Raw genomic sequence first — 22,665 nt, forward strand, 5'->3', positions numbered from 1 at the left:
CCTTAATTAGCTATATACACTATTAAGGCAAGAAAAGATAACCACTTTTTCTAATCTTATCTAAGTAATATCATTCCCTTTTTATTTTTTTAGACTCTAAAATGAAAATTAAATTATTTTATTTGTAATATAGACCTTCAGTCATTTTTCTCTGTTCCCCTTAATTATAAAGGTCAAAAAAAGGGCCAAACAAAATGAAGCAATACTAGCTATTTCTTTAAAAAACTCAACTCCTTAAAGGTATACTATAACTTTAACTCATTTGTATGACTAGCTGGTGTTTTTTTTTAATTTCAGGAGAGTTAACATACAGTGTTATATTTGTTTCAGGTGTACAATATAGTGATTCAACACTTCTATACAATACTCAGTGCTCATGATGATAAGTGTACCTTTATTCCCCTTCACCTATTCCACCCATCCCCCTCTGGTAATCATCAGTTTGTGCTCTATAGTTAAGAGTCAGTTTTTTGGTTACTAGTCTTTTTTTTTTTACTTTGTTCATTTGTTTTTTTTTTCTTAAATTCCACATATAAGTAAAATCATATGGTATTTGTCTTTCTCTGGCTGACTTATCTTATTGTTATATTATAATCTCTAGCTTCATCCATGGCAAGATTTCATTCTCTTTTACAGACAAGTAATAAATATTCCATTGTAAATATAAATGCACCAGTTTGTATTCCCACCAACACTACAAGTGTTCCTTTTTCTCCACATCCTCGCCAACACTTGTTGTTCCTTATGTGCTTGATTTTAGCCATGTTCCCAGGTCTGAGGTGACATCTCACTGTGGTTTTGATTTGCATTTCTCCAATGATGAATGACACTGCACATCTTTTCAGATGTCTGTTGGCCATCTGTATGTCTTCTTTGCAGAAATGTCTGTTCATGTCTTCTGCTCATTTTTTAATTGGATTGTTTGTTTTTTTTGGTATTGAGTTGTATAAATTGTTTATATATCTTGGATACTAACCCTTTACTGAATGTGTCATTTGCAAATATCTTATCCCATTAAGTAGTTTGTTTTTTGGTTTTCTTGACTGCTTCCTTTGCTTTGCAGAAACTTTTTATTTTGACGTGGTCCCAATAGTTTATTTTTGCTTTTGTTTCCCTTGCCTCAGGAGACATATCTAGAAAAATGTTATGGCTGATGTCGGAGAAATTACTGCCTGTGATCTCTTCTAAGATTTTTATGGTTTCAGCTCTCACATTTAGGTCCTTAATCCATTTTTAGTTTATTTTTATATATGATGTAAGAAAGTGATCTGGTTTCATTCTTTTGCATGTAGCTGTCCAGTTTTCCTAACACCATTTGTTGAAGAGACTGTCTCTCCCATTGCCTATTGCCTCCTTTGTCGAAGATTAATTGACCATATAATTGTGGGTTTATTTCTGGGCTATTTTATTCTATTGATCTATGTGTCTACTTCTGTGTCAGTACCATACTGCTTTGATTACTATGGCTTTGTAGTATATCTTGAAATCTGGGATTGTGATCCCAGTTTTGTTCTTCTTTTTCAAGATTGCTTTGGCTCTTTGGGGTCTTTTGTGATTCCATACAAAATTCAGGATTATTTGTTCTAAATCTGTGAAAAATACTGTTGGTATTTTGATAGGAACTGCATTAAATTTATAGATTACTTTGAGTAGTATGAACATTTTAACAATATTTGTTCTCCTAATCCATGAACATGGAATATGTTTTCCATTTGTTTGTGTTATCTTCAATTTCTTTCATTAATGTTTTATAGTTTTCGGAGTACAGGTTTATTGTCTCCTTGGTTAAGTTTATTCCTAGGTATTTTATGATTTTGGGTGCAATTGTGAATGGGAGTTTCTTAATTTCTATTTCTGCTTCTTTATTCTTAGTGTAAAGATATGTAAAGGATTTCTATATATTGATTTTGTATCCTGTGAGTTTACTGGATTCATTCATCAGTTCTAGTAGTTTTTTGATGGAGTCTTTAGGGTTTTCTCTATATAATATCATGTCATCTGCAAATAGTGAAAGTTTTACTTCTTCCTGACCAATATGAATGCCTTTTACTTCTTTTTGTTGTCTGACTGCTGTAGCTAGGACTTCCAGTACTATGTTGAATAAAAGTTTCAAGAGTGGACATCCTTGTCGTGTTCGTGATCTTACGGGAAAAGGTCTCCATTTTTCACCAAGTATGATGTTAGCTATGGGTTTTTCATCTATGGACTTTATTACATTCAGGTATGTTCCCTCTACACCTACTCTGTTAAGGGTTTTTATCATGAACAGATTTGTACTTTGTGAAATGCTTTTTCTGTATCTATTGAAATGATCATATATTTTTTATCCTTTCTCTTATTGATGTGATATATCACGCTGATTGATTTGTGAATATTGAATCACCCTTGCATCCCAGGAATAAATCCCATTTGATTGCAGTGAATGCTTTTTTTTAATATATTGTTGGGGGCTCTCTGTGCCTCCTGGATCTGGATTTGTTTTCTTCCCAGATTCAAGAAGTTTTCAGCTATTATTTCTTCAAATAAATTTTCTGCCCCCTTTTCTCTCTCCTCTCTTTCTGGGATCCCTATGATGCAAATGTTATTATGCTTGGTGGTGTTAATGAGTTCTCTATTTTCATTCCCTATTATTTTTTTCTCTTTCCTGTTCAACTTGATTGCCTTCCATTACTCTGTCCTCCAGGCCGCTGATCCGTTCTTCTGCTTCCTCTAATCTACTATTTATTTCACCTAATGTATTTTTAATTTCAGTTACTGAATTCTTCATCTCTGATTGGTTCTTCTTTTGTTTTCTATCTCCTTGTGAAAGGTCTCGCTGAATCCTCCACTCTTTTCTCAAGTCCAGTGAGTAGCTTTATGACTGTTAACTTTAAATTCTCTATCAAGCATATCACTTATTTTCATTTCATTTACCTCTTTTGCTGTGAATTTGTCCTGTTCTTTCATTTGGGAAATAGTCCTGTCTCCTCACTTTGTCTAACTCTTTTTATCTGTTTCCACGTGCCAGGAAAGTCAGCTACATCTCCAGCTCTTAAAAGTAGTGGCCTTATGAAGAAGACATCCTGTAGTGCTCTGCCGTGCAAAGTCCCCTGTTCACCAGAACCTGGCACTTCAGGGGTGTCTTCTACATGTGTTTTGTGCACTCTACTGTTATGGCTGAGCCACTTTTGCCTTCAATCCAGTCATCTGCAATGGCTCTCCTTCCCTATTGTGGGCAGGGTTTGATCCCTGTGTTGTTAGTGAACCAGTCTGGGGCCACCTTGGGCCAGTCCGGGACAGGAGTCACTTTGTTGTGGTGCTCACACCTGTTGGAGCTGTTTGCACACTGCCAGGCTTGTGGCACTACTTTGGGTGTGCTCTGGCCAAGATGTATTGGAGGGGGTGGAGTCCACAGAATGCAGGGTAGGGTTAGCAAGTTAGGGAGGGTATGTTGGTGCCAAAGGTGTCCGTGTATCTAGGCTGGGGGTGGGGGAAAGAAATGGTACCTGCCAGCATTTTTGTTCTTGGAGAGGTCTCACAAGCATCCCCACTTCTCCAGCACATGCTCTGAAGTTAGTAAACAAATCTCCTTCTCATATACGGCAGTGTGTTTTAAACTGCTGTTTCTATGCTGTATCTCTGTGGGGCTATGTGGTATGTTGTCTCTTTAAGGGTGGGGACTCAGATTCCTATCACCCTCCCAGAGCTGAGCCCACAGATTTTCCAAGTTCCAGGTGTTAAGCCCTGCTAATTGTAAGAACTCACAAAATCAGCCCCTTTGGTTTTCAAAGCCAAATGTTATGGAGAATCATCTTCCCTGTGCAGGTCTCCGGTGCCTGGGGTACTTGGTGTGAGGGCCTGTTCTCTTCCCCTCTCTGAGCCCAAGGCGTCCCTCCCTGCCACAGACTTTCCCCAGGTCCACTCAGCTGACCACATCTCCGCCCTTCCTACTCACTTTGAGGTGGCCTCTTCTCCACATTGAGCTGTGGAGAGTGTGTTCTGCCAGGCTTCAGGTTGTTTTCTGGGTTATTTACACTGATGTGGGTGTTATCCAATTGCATCCATGAGACAAAGTGAACTTAGGATCTTCCTACTCCACCATCTTCACTGGAAGTCTAATCTGTACGACTAGTTTTGAAATTAGAGATAGAAATACATCAAAGTGGCTTCTTTATAAAAATAAATACCTTTGTTCATAACTGACTCTTCTAGGCATTGAATATCCTCTCTTAGTTGTGTCACAAAAATGTTCACATTGTTTCATTTTATCAGACCTTCCCATGACATTTTCTTCATCCCTATTTACCCTTGTTCTGCAGGAACTGGACACTGTGCTGGTGGGCATCAAGGGAGCAAATCTGGAATCACAGCCTTTTTTCTTAAACACTAGGTGCTCTATTTCAATGACCAATGCCAATTTAGTTCAGATGTTGATTAAATCAAAGATGAATTCTAGTTCTTTTTCCAGTGCCGAGAATAAAACTTAAAGTGAACTAAATAGTTATATTTTCACCTTGCTTCTTTATGCTTTTCATTTAGATTCTGTCCCCAACTATACTTCTCAGCTTCTATGAGGAAGAGCTTTTATTCGTTTTATTTTTTTATTACTATTATTATCATTAATGACACCACCAGTCAATGAAAATAATGTTTCTTTGGCTAGCTGATAATGTGGAGAAAAACCTGCTGAAGTACCTAGAACCTACTTCTGAGTTCTCACTGTTACTACCTACATAGAGAATACTTCTTTCTGTACTCCCATTGTAGACTTTGAGATAGGGGAGAAACAAATACCACTCCATTTGCCTAAGGTGGTAAAATCCTGGCCTCCAGGAAATGAAGGGCCTATACATATAGAAATAACTTAGTGTTCACATTCTACCTACTCCTTAGAAATCTGCTCCTTAAGCCAAATTGAAAAGGAAAAATAAAAACTGTCTTTCATTAAAAGGAATTAATTTGGGTAAGTCAATACATCTCTGCCAAGAGTCAACATGCTGAAATATATAGTTATAAGATATCATATATTGTGACTGGCCCTTTAGAAAACACTACTGTTAAACTATATAATGAGGAAATTGGGCCATGCATACTTTGAAAGAAAATCAGGCCCCATATATTATGAACCACTTAAGATAAAAATAAGAACTTCATTAGTTTAAATGACAGGTCTATAGCAATTTCCATAGTTTTATATAAAGTACTTACTTTTCAAGTTAATAATTTAAGTTATAGGCAGATAAATTTTACCTTAGTGCTATATTAGTTATATTTGTTTTTAATTTTATCTTGAAACACGTTATAGTGGATAGTCACTTTTTAAAATGTTTTATGTTGAAATAATTTCAAACCTACAGGAAAGTTGCAGGACTCAGTTGTACGAAGAGCTTCTATTTTGCCTTCACTCAGATTTCTCAATGATTACCATTGTAGCACATTTATCCCCTCACCCCTACCCCCGGCAGCAACCCCATACCAGACCATTATCATTGGTCTTTTAGTGAACCACTGAAGAGCAAGCTGCAAATATGATGCCTCATCATCCCTAAACATTCTAGTTCATATTTCCTAAAACAAGAACTCTGGCCAATGTAATCACCACATAAGCTTCCAAATCAGGAAATCATTTTAATAGAACACTGCTATCTAATCCTCAGACCGTATTCAAGTTTAACTAACTGTGTAAACAATGTCACTTTTTCCTATCTGGTCCAGGATCCAACATAGGAGCACATGTTGCATTTAGCTATCATATCTCTTTAGTCCCTTTCAATCTGAAGTAGTTCTCAGGTTTTCCTCTTTTATGGACTAGACAATTCTAGAGAATACAGGCCTTTCATAAGTAAGATGGCCCTCAACCTAGGTCTATACCATACTTTTTCATGGCCAAACTCACACCACGAATCCTTATCCAGAATATCCCTGAAATAAGGCTGAGCTCTTCTCAGCTCAACACTCAGGAGGGACACAATGTTGATCTGTCCTACCTGGTCAAGTTGGCATTTACCATAAAAGTATCATTTTCTTGTTTTGTAGTCAACTGAGTATTTTGGTAAGAGATATTCTTAGAGTACATAAATATCCTGTACTTTTTTTTTGAAGATTTTATTTACGTATTTATTTGAAGAGAGCGAGAGTACGTGCATGTGTGCACATGGTGAGTGGGGAAAGAATCTCAAGCAGACTCCTGCTGAGTGTGGAGCCCAACATGAGGCTCAATCTCACGACCCTGAGATCACGACCTGAGCCAAAATCAAGAGTTGGATGTTTAACTGACTAAGCCACCCAGGCACCCGAATATCCTATTCTTCATAGAACCTCCACCCACTAGCTTTAAAACCTTTCATGACTCCTGCCTAAATCAACTACCACATTGATGGTGGCCAAATGGTGATTTTTCTGTTTATGTAATTCCTTCTGCATTCAGTCAAGGGATTTTTCTTCTCCCCCTTGTATTTATTTATTCATTTATATCAATATGAACTTAGGGATTCCTATTTTGTTCAATGGTTAATAATCAATTGTTATCATTGTTTATTTTGATGCTAAAACTGTCCCACATTTTAGCCAATGGGAGCCACTTCAGGCTGGCTCCTCTGTCACTTTGGCACGTCAGCATCATTTGTTAGACATTTTCTTACTTTCTGGCACAACAGGATGATCCCAGTTCATTTCATCATGTACTTTCCCTGTGCTGATCCTTGAACCAGCCCCACTTCCTAGGAGTCCTGATTCCTTTTAGGAAGTGTGGTATTTAGAAACCAATGTCTCGGCACTTGGCATAATCATTGCCACTGGAGTATCAATTTTTAGGCCTTCACAGAGGACAGAGCTAGAATATGTGTTTGCATTCACATATACACACACAATCTGTATCTATTACTCTGTTTATATATATTGAAAAAAACATGAGTTCATTCTGATTCCTCCAATTCCAATCTAACACCTCAGGAGTCTTTCTTTCCTTCTTCCTTTCTATGTTCATAAATTCTTTTTCCCACAGTAAGTAACACAGCTCTCATAATCCTCAATATATTCATTCATTTGCTCAACTGATTTACTTAATTTGTTCGATGTAGTCAATGTCCCAACCACACCAGCCACCTATGTACTTGCTTCCCTATCACTGGCATGCCAGTGCCTCCATGCCTGGAAAAAAAGAGAGGGAAAAGCAAGGGAAGTCAAGGGAAAGAAAGAAAGATGGAAAGAGAAAAGTAGGAAAGGCGGGGAAAGGGAGAAATGGGAAGAAGGGAAGAGAAAGGACGAGAAGAGACAACTGAAAAGAAAAGGAAAGTGAAGCAGATACTTACTTTTTTTTAAAATTTAAATTCAAGTTAGTTAACATATAAAATGCTTACTTTTTAAATTTTATTTTATTTGTTTATTTGTCAGAGAGAGAGAGAGAGCACAAGCAGGAGGAGCTACAGGCAGAGGGCGAAGCAGGCTCCCTGCTGAGCAAGGAGCCTGATGCAGAATTCAATCGCAGGACCCTGGGATCATGACCTGAGCCAAAGGCAGACGTTTAACTGACTGAGCCACCCAGGTATCCCAAGATACTTACTTTTAAAACACCTTCCACAGCCATCTTCCCTTCGTGTCCTAGTAAAATAGTGTATGGGTAAAGCCACTGGATTGCATGTTTGATTGACATCATAGGAAAGGAATCCTATTTAGGAGCAAAAATACGTAGGAATGAGGAACATCTAAAATAATCACAGAAAATTTATCTGAAATGCATATGACATTGAAATTGCCTTATAAACAATAACCTATAGGTTTCTCATATTTTCCAGAAGTCTACAAAAGTAAATATTCATTACTTCCTCCTCTCTTCCTGTTCCACACCCTTTCTGGGTAAGCTCACCCTCTCCCATCTTGCAGTTGCTATCTATCTGTTATGGCTCCCATGTCTCTGTCTCTGATCCTGACCTCTTTCCTGAGCTCTAGACTTGAACTCTCAATTGCCCAGATGTGACTCTAGATATCCCATTGAGCCCCATTCAGCATGTCTGAAACTAGACGTCTGAACACATTTGCCTACCCTATTCATCCCAAAGTACCTTCCCCTTCACTTTTATTCCTTAATCTGAGTTAATCTCATACACACATGTATTTAGCTTCACAATTATAGACTACAAGTTAGAAAGTATTTATTATTCTCAAAACTTTCTCCCAAATCAAACTGCTCTCCCAATTCTGTTGACTCTACTTTCAGAAGTCTGGGACTTGTGAAGACAGGGACAATTAGAGAAATTTCAGTATAGGTTGTCTATCAGAATTCTGTGCTAGAATTACTGTTAACATGCTGAGGGGTATGATTAACAGTTCTGCTTATGCAGAACATCCTACTTCTTACAAGTTGCACACTGAAGTATATAAGAATACTGACCACGGTCTACTTTCAAATGGTTCAGAAAAAAAGAGAGAGAGTAATCAAATGTGGCAATATGCTAAAAATTAGTGATTCTAGTTGAAGGGATTGTGGATGTTCATTTTACTATTTGTGAACTATTTTTAAGATTTGAGAATTGTCAAAGTAAAAAGTTCCAAGCAAAACCAAAAAGAACAAAAAGGAGGAGACATGATAAATAGGAGGAGAAAAGCTGTTCTAAATATATAGAACAGTGTAAACAATACCTGTGAAACCTAACTCAGTCTCAGGAGACATAACAAATCGCAACGATAGTTTAAAAATAAATCTCTTGGGGCGCCTGGGTGGCACAGCAGTTAAGCGTCTGCCTTCGGCTCAGGGCGGGATCCTGGCGTTATGGGATCGAGCCCCACATCAGGCTCCTCCGCTAGGAGCCTGCTTCTTCCTCTCCCACTCCCCCTGCTTGTGTTCCCTCTCTCGCTGGCTGTCTCTATCTCTGTCAAATAAATAAATAAAATCTTTTTAAAAAATAAAAAATAAAAATAAAAAATAAATCTCTTGTCTAGGCAGGATCCCTACTACCTGAGATTATGCTCTCCTTAGCAGAATCTCTCATTGATGGCTACGACTATTTCCTATTTGCTCCTTATGCCACCATACTCTCCCCATCCCTCCTTCCTGCCAGCAGAGACACTACCTCCAACATTAACTGATTACTCTACACCTCCCCTACTTCATAATATCTAATGGGCTGCTTCTTCCCCACCATAAAATCCAGACAACTTCACTCACCATGCAAAACACTTCACAGGAAAGTTCTAACCTCTCTCTTCACCATACATGCTTGCTCTAGTAATACAACTCAGCATTCTTCAAACGTACCAAGCCCCTTTGTGATTCAACACCTTTGTACGAGCCGTTCCCCCTGCCTGGAGGGCATTTCCACCATTCCTGCCACTACCCTCACGACCTCTTCTTCGAAACTGTGGTGGACAATGTCTAGGCTCCACCAAACCCCTCAGATCTGTCTTTATCCTTTCTGAGCCTCTCACCTTTCCCTTTCAACAGCCAGCGGCGGCAGGCCTTTTAAAGAAGACTACTCTGGAACCTCTGAAGCCAGCTTTGCTACAGGCCGAGAGAGCAGCTAGCGACTGGGAATCAGTGTCCCTTGCAATGAGCAAGGACTGCTGGTACATGAGTGTGAAAGCCCCAGCTCCCTGCCTCAGGCTGCGGCAAGGCTGAGGCACAGCTTACCTCCAGGACGCCTCTCCCAGGTCTCACGCCTCTTCAGGCTGAGTCCTCCCTCCCTCTGTGGGACTGTTACCTGAGTTGCATGTCTACCTTCCCCCCCACACAAGGCTGGAAGCTCTTTAAGGGCTCAGAACACGTTGCTGGTCTCTGTACAGTTTACTGCGCTGCTGCCAATTAATCTCAGGTCTTGTAATATTTATAGAAGAATATGACAAGGCAAACTGAAGTGATTAATCCCCAAGGATTAATTTTTAAATTTTTTTTTGCCATGTTTGGGTATACAAGTCATTATTTTATACATACCAGGATTTGAACTGCAGCTGGTAAACTATCTAAAGGAAAATCTGGAAGTCCAAGAGTAGAAGATTCTTGGGAACAAAGAGTGGTGGCAAAGGACAGGAGCTGAGAAATTCTAGGGGAAAAAAATTAAGTGATATTAAATGTTATTCTAACAGTTGTAATATATAAAATGAATTCATTTTTTAATATAAAACAGCTGAGCCAATTTAATTAATCTAACAGATGACATTTACTATTAAATTCTCAAGAAACAACAGCTTAATTTTATAATATTCCATTCAAAACTCAGAAGCTGAGGCGCCTGGGTGGCTCAGCCGGCCGAGTGTCTGCCTTCAGCTTGGGTCATGGTCCGAGGGTCCTGGGATCGAGCCCTGTGTTTGGTTCCCTGCTCAGTAGGGAGTCTGCTTCTCCCTATTCCTCTGCTGCTTTCTTGCTCCTTCTCTCTCTCTCTCTCAAATAAATAAATAAAATCTTTTTAAAATAAATAAATAAATAAAACTCAGAAGCTGATTAAATACACAGATATATTTCTTTGTTTTTAAGATTTTTAAAAAATTTGTTTATTTGATGGAAAGAGAGAGCGAGCATGAGTTGGGGTGGCAGAGGCAGAGGGTGAAGCAGACTCCCTACTGAGTAGGAAGCCCAACATGGGGCTTCATCCCAGGACCCTAAGATCATGACCCAAGCCAAAGGCAGATGCTTACTGGCTGAGCCTCCCAGGAGCCCCCATATATATTTCTAAAATATGACAATACGTGAGGTTTTTCACAACCTGGCCCACATTTATCCTGCCAGCCTCCCCTCCCACCCTTTTCAATCCAAACCTGAATTCCAGCCACCAGAAGCTTTTTATAGCCTCAAGAACAAGGCATACACTCTCATATCCCACGCTTTAAAAATAACTTCTTAGAATTCCTTAATTCCAATCTTTATCTGGCAAAAGTGTACTCATTCTTCAGGACCCATCTCAAATGCTGACCCTTTTTGAAATTATGACTCCTAATATACAATATTAAACTAATGTATTTCCATATCTTTAAACCCTACCAGATCCTGAGTTTCTTGCCTTCAAGGATCATGTCTTATTAACTTTATCATCAGCACTTGCCACAGCTACTAAGAAATTCTTCAAAGAACAGTTGTTGAATGGATGAATTAAAAAACCAATGGGCCAAACAAACAAATTCAATGTTAAGTGTCCAGGTATTTATATAAATGTCTGTGTGTGCTTGTGTGTATGTCTGTGTATGTGTGTATGTGTAGCTGAAATACTTACTTCTCAGCAGAAACGTTGGCTCCAACTGAATATAACAGTTTAAGTTGGTCCTAAAATAACATAGAAACACATCAAATCAATAAGGAATGTAACAGACTCAATGCAAATTTTTATAGACACACTTCAAACTTTAAGTGGACACTACCTAAGTAATAGCAAAAAAAATCATTTGATATATGTCATTTTCTAAAACTTAGCCTTTTTTATTTATTTTTTTATTTTTTTAAAGATTTTTTATTTATTTATTTGACAGAGAGAGACAGCCAGTCAGAGAGGGAACACAAGCAGGGGGAGTGGGAGAGGAAGAAGCAGGCTCCCAGTAGAGGAGCCTGATGTGGGACTCGATCCTGGAACGCCAGGATCACGCCCTGAGCTGGAGGCAGACGCTTAATGACTGCGCTACCCAGCGCCCCACTGCGCTACCCAGGCGCCCCACTGCGCTACCCAGGCGCCCCTAGCCTTTTTTAATCCATCAGATAAATAATGCCACAATAATTTTTCTTCCTAGTGTCCAGAGATTTTCTTTACCCTCTATCTTTTTCTCTCCATTAACTAAATATAAATAGAAAAACCTGTTTAAAAAATAAATTATCCTTGTTCATACTTACCTTAAAGGGTAGATAATAAATATCTCTGGCCTGAAACCGAGAACGGAGAGGGGGGTCTAATGGATTCCCAGAGTACTTAGGCACTGGTAAGCCCAAGGCAATGACTCGGAAGTTTTCACTAACCCGAACAATCTTCCAAGCATCCAACTCTGTTTTGGTATGATCCTGAAAGAAAGAGATCAAAACTTACAGATAAATGATGCAGATTACAACTGCAAGAGCTGCCAGGCTGAGGAATTCAGGCCCTGCTTGCTGAGTAAATTGTATTTGAGAACCACCTCAAAACCAAACCGTCAAGGAAGGAAGCAAAGTGAAATCAGGATCAGGGTGCCAGGGAAGGCTCACAATGTGAAGACTGGAATTGAACGGAGAAGCAGCTAACACACCAAGGAACAAAGGCAGTGTGGGTCAGATCTCTAAGCTGTAGTCATTAACTCAGAGAAACTGAGTGAGGAAGCTAAGCAAAATATACTGATTCAGACCAGAGAATGTAAAAAGGTAGTCCTAGAGGGACTGACCACTCACTGGTTGAGCAGAGACTTCCATGGACCTCAAATAGACAGCTATGTTTATGGGTCTATTTCTGTCAAGGCATATTAACAGTAACAGCTAACATGTATTGAAAACTCACTACGTGGTAAGTACTTTTGATGAATTTTGCTCATTTAACTTTTACCAGAATGCAAATAAACATTTAATTCCTTTTTAAGGATGAACAAGCCAATGTTCAAAGGAATTACATCATTTGCCCATGGTCCTGCAACTAGCATCTGGTGGAGTTGAGACGGGAAACAGTACGGGGTTTGGGGTTATAAACCCTGGCTCTAGCACATGGCATAAACTCTAATGAAGTGGCCAAGAGCATGTTATTATACCCTCTGACCCTCAAGATGTCATTTATAAAGTGGGAATAGTATCATCAACACTACTGTGCCTATTAGGAAAATTAAACACAACAGTGTATATGGAAGCAACTGGTCCACAGTAGGCACCTGTTGGCTCTCATTCCTTCTCTCTCTGCCTGACCCTGTCAATGGCTCTTTACTGTCCTCAGCTGTAGAGCTTACAAAGCTTAGATGAACTGCATGTCCTCGGCTTTCAGCATTTCTTCAGGGGATGTGACCCATATAACAGTGTAGAAGCTCTTCACGTGACACTCAAGAACTTCCCTGGCTCAACTCATGTCCGATTCTCCCAGTCTCAGCCAGCACTGCACACCCACCCCTCAGCACGCCTTCCCTGACCCGGTGTTCCAGCCCCATCACACAATGGTGGCTCTCTAGACACATCATGCTGCTTCACCAATGTTGCTCCCCTTGCTTGAAACACCCTTCCCACTTTGCACAGTGTAAACACAGGCATCAAAGCTTAGCACAAAGAACATCATCACTTTCTAATCCCTCCCTCCATCAGAACCAGTTTTGTACCCTCCCACTGTATCCTTTGCAAGCTGTTATCATTAAACATGTGTACACTGACTTCTGTTCATTACCACCTCATGCTGGATTCAAGCGCTCGAGTGGACTTATTATCTCTTAAACATAATAGAACAAATGTCTGTTGATTACATGAAATCATTTAAAAACATAAGGAACAATTTTTTCAAGCAAAACCAAAATTATGACCCCACTTTCATTAACAGGACTAGCGGTGATGCTATGTCACCATGCACTGAAAAACAAGAGTCAGAATCTAGCCCTGCCTGAGAAACCAAGAGCATAATCTTCAGAGAGCTGAATATTTTTCTTTTCCACTTACCCAGAAGTGAACATCAGGATATAAATAAAATTTATACAAACTGATTGTATTTGTTTCCATAATAACAAAATTCTACTACAATCACCTCCATTAAAATTTTGAGATATTCAAATTTACTATATTGAATCTAGCTAGAAATAAGTAGGACTTAAATTATGGTGTTGAAATCCTTTTATCATAGAAATTATCTTAAGGTGGTGGTGTTTTGTGAAGGGATCTGGCCTATATTCTCTGAGGTTCTTATGAGACAGGTTCTATGACTATAGAAATGACATTTATCAATGAAAATTAAGCATGTATACTGATACTTACATTGGGAAAAAACAACGTAGTACATCCTTCTCATTAACAAACACTCCTTGTATACTAAAACCCTCTTGACCCCATATCTCAAATTCTTAATCAAAGTAACACATTCAATAACTTTGCATAAAATTCTAACACAAATAAAGAATATATCAAAATTCTTGTTGTGAAGTAACCCCAAAAAGATCCTGCATCTGAATATTCTTTTCCAAATCATTTATTAAAAATGGCAAATAACTATACAGGGGCCAATAATAGTTCTTTTGTAATTAGAAAGTATCTAAAGAGAAAATGCTCTGCATAACACCGACCTACTTTAAAAAAAAAACAAATTACTATAAGAATAGTAATATTTAAGTTCATATTATTTATAAAATGCTAATTAAATTTAAAATAAATTTAAATACATGAATAATAAATGTCTTTCATTTCAGTAAATTAACTCTAATGATACAAATGAATGAATTTAACTTTTCTTACTGATTAAATCCTCATTTATCCTCTGCTAATTATATAGGTATGATGTCATCTTCAGATAGATCCAAAACAAGACAACTACACCTCACAATGAAAACACCATCTAAAGACTTCTATAAACAGTAAAGAAACAGACTGCTAAAAGGGTAGCAAGGCAGGTCTCTGAGAAAACAGACTCCCACAGCAGGAATCAGAAAGTGCTATTTCTGGTCCTGCTGGCCACGGAGCATCAGTTCACTCAGACACGCTGGTGTCAACATCTGTTACTTAGTGCCTAGTGGGTTCTGGGCCTTTATCAGCTGTATCAAGAAGAAACATAAGACACAGACTCTGCTCTTGAGCAATCTGTAACCAACTTGGGGCAGTAAAATTAGCATACATGTATCTCTACAGCACAAGCTTCAGAGAAACTCTAAATCCTAGAATGCAGAGGCGGAGCCATCAATCCCTGGAACTCTGGGTTAGCCAGAGAACTCCGGGAGAGCACAGACAGTGCTGAATGAGCAAGGGATGTCTTCCCGTCCTTTTGTGACATTACATGAACCCCTTCCCTAAAGCCTCTGAGGCCCCTACACTCTCTTATTGTGGTCCTCCTTCTATCAACTTACATCACAGCATTTAAAGATTTTATTGCACTGATTCATTCACTCAACAAACAGTTATCAAGCAGCCACCAAGTGCCAGACATTGCTCTAAGAGCTTGAGATAACATTGGCAACAAAAAAGTCCCTGGTAGTGGAAGTTGTAATCTAGTAGAGGGAGAGAGTGAATAAACTAAAAACAGCCCAAGGAAATAATTCCTGTAGGATGTTAGGCAGGTTATCTGGGAGAAAACCATTCTGGAAGAGCAAAGTGACTTGCAAAGCACTCAGAGAATGCCTACCCAGTGGGGTTAAGGTATAGAAAAGAGAATCCTATCAGCTGCAGTGGAATAAAAAAGGACAGCAGGATAAGGCCTAAGGGCCAGGTTCAGACAAGACCTATTTTCCACTGAAAGGCCTTTGGGTTTTATACTGAGAAGAGAGTTTAGAACAGAGGTCTGATCTAATCCGCCCCATATTTTATTTTATTTTATTAATTTTTTTTTAAAAGATTTTATTTATTTATTTGACAGAGATAGAGACAGCCAGTGAGAGAGGGAACACAAGCAGGGGGAGTGGGAGAGGAAGAAGCAGGCTCATAGCGGAGGAGCCTGATGTGGGGCTCGATCCCCGGCTGGGATCACGCCCTGAGCCGAAGGCAGACGCTTAACCGCTGTGTCACCCAGGCGCCCCACGCCCCATATTTTAAAGTGATCACGGACTACTGCAGGGCAGCCAGGAGGCGCTTACAACAACTCAGGCATCAGACACAGGCAGCTTGGACCATCAGGGTATCTTTTAAATTCGTATTCATTTCTGTCAGTATCTACTGGATTTTGAGCTTCTGTACACTCTATTAAGCTTTGTCTTCCCTGAACCATCTAGAAGCCATTAGACTTTCGGTACATAGTTGTTGGGAGACAGAGAAGGAAGAGAAGAAAAGAGGGAGAAAGAGAAGAGAGAATTAAAGAGAGAAAAATAAGAGAGAAATAAATAGTTATTACATGGGCAAAAAAAAAAAAGTAAAAAGTGAGAGGTCTTCTAATAGGATCTACAAACTGAAGAACTTATAATACTACAAACTCTGGACCTAAGTGTAGCAATCTGCCACAGATACAAGCCACCTGAATGCTGTCGTCGTTCCCATACAATCATGTCACAAACAGCATCACCCACAGCTCAGTGGCCAAGACGAAGCAGCTGGGTTTTTCTTTTCTTACTTGGAGAAGTTTGTCGTAACGCTCTGAAGACATTAGGAAGCGTCCATCCTCGAGTTGCATCTCCCTATTTTCCAGCAAGTTGTTCAAAACAGGCAGAACATTCCTCTCCGCCTTTTCCAAGCCTTCCAAAACGAGGGTTCTGCCTTCTGTGGCTGCACGGACCGCACACTATTTCCAAGAGACAGAAGCAATATGAGAATATGGAAGATGCCAGAGCATGGCCTAATTTTACTTGTAATGCAAGTAGATGAAGAAGAGGTCAATGAATAATGGAACCACAGATAATTAGTAATTACACAGTCTAATTTTACTAGGCATTAGAATTTGTTGTGTGCCTATTTAGAAAAAGAATGTTTGTAGCATATATAACAAAGACCAAATAAATATGCTTAATATAAAAAGAATTTTTCAGATTAAGAAAATAAATAATATCGTTATGAAATGCAAATGAGTAGAATAAAATATTTTCCATTTCAGTGGTTAACAAAGAGCTACAGGGTAAAACAAGATATTTTTAGAACTTCAAATTGGCAAAGATTAAAAAAGAATGATACCCAGTCTTGGTAAGGTTAAGAGGAAATGCATTTTCATTCATGGTTGGTCTATGTGCAAAATGACAACCTTATGAAGAATAACTTGGCAAGACATTTTTAAAAATTTAAATGGCTATGTTCATTAATCCAGCAATTGTATTTCAAGGAATTTATCTTAAGGGAGTAGTCAGGAAAATGTACACTGATACACGAAAAGATTTATAATTACCAAAAAACCCCTGCAAAACTCCCAAATGCCAATCTAGAAGATTGGCAAAATACGCCATAATAAATCAATAGGATGGGCTACTACACTATCAAAAATAATGAGATAGTTCTATCTTTACTAGGACTATGCCATTTCTTACCTGATTGCTAAATCCCAAGTAAATATGCTTCTTCTAAGAACCTTGTTATAAAAAGTACTTAATTTGTGAGTCCATGGAATGGGTTGGGGAAGACAATGACAATGCTCTCGAGACGGGACATGTGCTCCTCCCATTAGCTCTATTACAAACCTGTGATAAAACGTGAGGAAAAGCCACTACAAATTCACATTGGTCAACCTCAGCTGAATCGTCACTACTACTTAGAAAATATTTTCTTTATTTCTTATAAAAGTTATTGCCAAGCCAAGCTTCCAGTCTTTTTCATCTTTCTATGACCTTGTCCAGTACTTCACCTGATGATTAAAGTCATCGGAATTGCGATGCCATGACTTTTCTTCACTCCATCACACAACCCCTCTGTGTCTTCTTTGCTCTGATGTCTGTCTTTGACAATCAGTCCTCCTGTCCCTCCAAGGCCAGCCCTTTCTGCCTCGAGCTTCGTGGTACCCGCCCCCACCTCCTCCAAAATCTTCCATCAACTATACCCCCACCTCTTAATTGCATTTTCAACTTCTGTCTCTTCTACAAACACGTCTGTACTTTAGGAAAACCTACAGTCTCCTGATACCTTTTAACATCCTCTCTTTATCTTCAAGCCCCTTGAGAAATAGTCCCATACACACTGTCTCTAATAAGCCTCCATCACCCTTATTTTACTGAAACTGCTCACTTGCAAGCACCAAAAATCAAAGAGCCAAACATCAAGTATTTCCTTGGTCTTCATGTTCTCCTTTCCTCCCACCCTCTTCCCTTGATCTTCTCTTATGCTTCATCTTCTATCTTAGATATTTGCCAACTAGGTTTTCCCTCTGGCTTTCCCCAGCCCTTCCTCTGACTCCTGTACTCTTGAGGAAAAAAAAAAAAGCAAGAGCAAGAGCAAGAGCAAGCATTTCCTAATGTTCTACCCTTAACCTTTCCCCTCCTCTTCTCTCACTTGTTATTTCATTGGCGAAGCTCTAACCTACTGCCACAAATCCTCACTTGTTCACTGAGTAGCCACTATCTGGCACGTGTTACGTTATGTGCCACATTAAGTAAACAGCAACGATAACAATAGATAACATTTTTTTCATTTTCTTTATCTCATCTTTCTTCAGAAACATACTATGTGACCCTGACCCTCCCCTTGATCTCCACACTTCCATTTCCAAACACCTTTTTAACATCTCCATAGAGGTGTTTAAATTTAACATGCTGGACCAAATATGACTTCTTTCCAAACCAGGCCCTCTTCCTGATGGCGATTTCAATTAAAGTCTCACTGATTCTCCTGCCACCCAGAATCCAGTCTTTCTAATTCCTCAAACAACACAAGTGTAACCCCTAAGTAGTTCATGCATCTATCACCCCTTCCATCCTCACTGCCACCATCTCAATGGGAGCCTTCCTTCATTTCCTGTTTATTTTACTGAAACAGTCAAATGTAGCAGGCACCATATCTCCATATCTCTCGTTCTCAGTTGTGCTCGAGATGATCATATTTTACCTACTGGAAGTTAGAGACTGAATCATGCCATCTGAAAAGTCTGTTTCAACAACGAGATCTATGATTATGCAATTTACCTCATTTTTTTTAAAAGATTTTATTTATTTACTTGACAGAGAGAGAGACAGGCAGCGAGAGAGGGAACACAAGCAGGGGGAGTGGGAGAGGAAGAAGCAGGCTCCCAGCAGAGGAGCCTGAAGTGGGGCTCGATCCCAGAACGCTGGGATCACACCCTGAGCCGAAGGCAGATGCTTAACGACTGCGCCACCCAGGCACCCCATTACCTCAACTTTATTAAGAATATTATTTTTTAAAATCCCCTAAGCTTTTTTCTTATTATTTATTTACACACCAGTTGGGTGGCAATGAGAATAGATGCTTCACAGTGCAAATGGATCCAAAGATAAGACTATAATAAGAGGAATACAAATTTATAAGAGTTGTATATTTTTTTAGAAAAAAAGAATGAAAAAAAATCAACATGCAAAGGATCATCCAAGATTTTTAACTTTCTTTCCGACTTGCCCTTTGGATACATGGTTATAGACCTAGTACATACATGTAAATAAAAAGTTTTAAATGCAGGCAAGAATACTGACTAAAAGGAGAAAACCTTAAGAAGATACTTTTTAGTAACAAAATCTGAATCACTGAATTTACAGAAATAATACTAGTCACTAATTCAGTATCATCTTGCTTTCTGATTGTTTCTAAAAGTCTATAAAAGTATGAAAGTATAAAGTATGAAAATACTTTAATCAGTACTGTCAAACTTTATTAATGCAATCTTGTCACCTTTGTAAAGAAGAATGGTAAATCCATTAACTACTCGAATATATCAACAACATATTGTACCATGTGATAAGTCTCAGACTTAATTGGAGATGCTGGAGAGAGGAAACTCGTTACAGGTTTTGTGCCCAACAGAGGCCCAAACATCTTATCCCGCCTGCATCGATACCCCCTTTGCCCTCTGTTTTTTCAGCTCCTAAGTGTGGAGGCACAATGCTCAAGTTCTCCTAGCTCTCCCATATGCCTGTTTTATCTCCCCAGCAAGATTCTCAGGTCCTCAAGGGGTGAGAACCCTGCCTTTTTTGTCATCCTGGTGCAAAACTGGCTCACAGAAGGCTTTTAGTGTTTATGGAATAAAAATGTAACAGCTCAGTTAAAAGATGCTGTTATGTAAGTTTAGGAAGAATTTTTATATTAAAGGATAATAGTTATCTATGCCCACACTTGTTATAAGAGAAGAGAAGAGAACAAGTTTAACTGTCAGCATGAATGATTTAGGCTACATATTTCACAAATTTTCTATACAGATTTTTAAATAAAGTAATGGTGGCATACTTTTTCTCTTGAAATCTTAAAAAAAGAAGGGAGCGGTACATATATATTTTAAGTGGAATGAATACTTGTGATCGTTATTCAAAGAAGAAATTACATCAACCATGGGATCCTTTCCTGCCCTTCAAGTTATAGAACTTCCAGAGACCTGATTTTCTCAAATAGAAATCAGAAAAAATGAAGCAAGATCCTTCTGGACAAACCATACCACAGCTTTAACAACCCAACATGTAGGCATGAAGGGTTTCAAGATTAAAGATGCTGCATGACCTAAAAATCAAAAACTGTCTAAGCCCCTGTTCTAGATTTGCTTCTGATTTGATAAAAGACCTTAGGCAAACAATTAATCTGGAGGTCTGTGTCCTCATTTACTAAATGAGAATATCCTCAAGGGGTATTGTACAATGTCACTATTTATGAAAGAAAGCAGTACTGGAAAGGCAATTTAAAGCTATTGTACCCATAAAAATAGAAATTACTATTGATATAACCATGATTTAATGAAAATAGATTCCAAAGAGCTTCAAATGATTCAGAATGGCTATAGTATAATAGCACTGAGGAAGCCGAAGAAAAACAAAAATAATTAAATTTTAGGTTCTTTATTTTAAAGTATCAGGATAGGATCAGACTGATCTTTCAGTGCTCTACCACTTACCTGCTACGGGTAATTTAGGCTACTCTACCTCTCTGAGCTTCCATTTCTTTCTAAAGCCAGACTACTTACGGTGCTTATCTCACAGATTATGATGAAGATTAACCAAGATAACCTCTGGCTCACAGTAAACCTTTACGAAATGATTAGCTGTCATTATTATCGATACTATCATCCTTGTAGTCATGGTGGCCATCATCATCATCATCATCATTGCTCTTTCAGAGAAACAGCATTATGACACAAAGAACCTAAACTTCGGAACTGGACAGATCCTGGTTCAAATTCCACCTCTACTATTTATCAGTTGTATGACCATGGCCCTCTAAGACTCAGTTACTTTACCTATAAGATGGGGAAGTCATCTCCCTCCTAAGGATGTTTTGAGGATTAGCTGCAATCATATAAAGCACCTAGCACAACAGAGGTCTCAATAAACGTTGTTCTTATGCCTTGATTTTTAAATCTATTTCAAATTCCAGTATAGTTAACCTAGAGTGTTATACTACGTGCCCTGATTTTTCAAATGAATTATATAAATCTGTCAAACAGTTAACATTAAATGAGTACACAAGAGTTGGCCTGAGCAAGATGGCAACATGGTAAGGAGCCAAGGCCTGAGTTCTGACTAACACAGAGGCCAGAATAAAAAGAGAGATCTTCTCCAACTGTCCAAGTGACAATTAGAATATATTATAACAATATGGCTGTAAAGGGTCTGGTGCAAGTAACAGAATTCAGACACTCTTAACAGCCTTGTTTCTACAGGTCATGCTTTCCAAATTCCAAATACTTAATCAATGAACTTCTGAAATACAACTTTTTAATTTTAACAGTGGTTACACTGAAAGTAGCTTCAGCATCCAAAAGTAGGATTAAGTTTACAAGTAAATGTTTTTCCCTATTTGCTAAAATAAGTAAAACGCATTTTAACAAAATAGAAATCTTATTTTCTAATCAATAGCACTGTTATTCAATTTATTAGGAGTTACTTTTGATGACCTATAATATTTAAGCAGTGCATTAAAAAAAGGTTAACCCTTATTTTTTTCTATTAATAAGAGAGAATCAAGAATAATTCCAAACGGGGTGCCTGGGTGGCTCAGTTGTTAAGCATCTGCCTTCCGCTCAGGTCATGATCCCAGCGTTCTGGGATCCAGCCTCTAGTAGGGCTCCCTGCTCAGCGGGAAGCCTGCTTCTCCCTCTCCCACTCCCTCTGCTTGTGTTCCCTCTCTCGCTGTCTCTCTGTCAAATAAATAAATAAAATCTTAAAAAAAAAAAAAAAAAAGGGAAGAAGAAGAAGAATTCCAAACAGGAGTGACTGGGTAGCTCAGTGGATTAAGCAGTCAGCCTTTGGCTCAGGTCATAATCTCAGAATCCTGACAACCAGCCAGCCTCAGGTTCCCTGCTCAGCAGGGAGTCTGCTTCTTCCTCTCCCTCTGCCCTCCCGCGACCCCCCTTGTGTGCACTCTTTCTCTCTTTCTCAAATAAATAAATAAAATCCAAAAAAAAAAAAGGAATAATCCCAACCAGAAGAGAAGACATTAAAATACTATGTAATTATTTAAAGTGCATTTTTATGCTTAACATTAAATATGTCTATCATACATTATGGAACTGCACGGTGTTCTGTCAAACAAATTAACAAGATTCTGACCTGAAAAGAGTTCCTGGCTTAGGAAAAGTTAAAGAAAGTCATTTAACTTCCCCATCCTCTCTTTCTATTCCCCAAATTGTCTTCAGTGTGTCCTTTCAGGAAGACATTAAAGCTGAAATGTAATTCATTTGTGCTTTAGTTAATTTATATTGGTTCATACTTGATTAATGTAGGCAATTTTCTATTGATTTAAAGTCTTCCACTAACCTCTCTGGAGTCACACGGCAATAAATAATTAATAAAAAGAATGTCAACAAGTAAGGTAAGGAGGAAAAAGTACATTATAGAATTGTAAAGGGTTAGAATAACAATGATTTAGATTTTTTTCAGGTTATTTCATCTTCTTTTTTTGTTTGTTTTTAAAGATTTTATTTATTTATTCGACAGAGATAGAGACAGCCAGTGAGAGAGGGAACACAAGCAGGGGGAGTGGGAGAGGAAGAAGCAGGCTCACAGCGGAGGAGCCTAATGTGG

General features: G+C 38.6%; 1 protein-coding gene across 1 annotated transcript in view; it reads right to left on the reverse strand.

Annotated features, from left to right (window-relative positions):
• VWA8 (von Willebrand factor A domain containing 8) overlaps positions 1-22,665 on the reverse strand; it is a 342,760-nt gene that overhangs the window by 271,759 nt on the left and 48,336 nt on the right. The window contains exons 5-9 of the mRNA XM_045810950.2: positions 16,128-16,295; positions 11,786-11,950; positions 11,178-11,227; positions 9,905-10,013; positions 7,541-7,645 (exon numbers count right to left, since the gene is read on the reverse strand). Coding sequence (XP_045666906.2) covers positions 7,541-7,645; positions 9,905-10,013; positions 11,178-11,227; positions 11,786-11,950; positions 16,128-16,295 — 597 coding nt within the window. The remainder of the gene's footprint in view (positions 1-7,540; positions 7,646-9,904; positions 10,014-11,177; positions 11,228-11,785; positions 11,951-16,127; positions 16,296-22,665) is intronic.

Source organism: Ursus americanus, chromosome 10, assembly GCF_024610735.1.
Source record: "Ursus americanus isolate L20-20 chromosome 10, mUrsAme1.1.p, whole genome shotgun sequence".
Lineage (NCBI taxonomy): Eukaryota > Metazoa > Chordata > Mammalia > Carnivora > Ursidae > Ursus > Ursus americanus.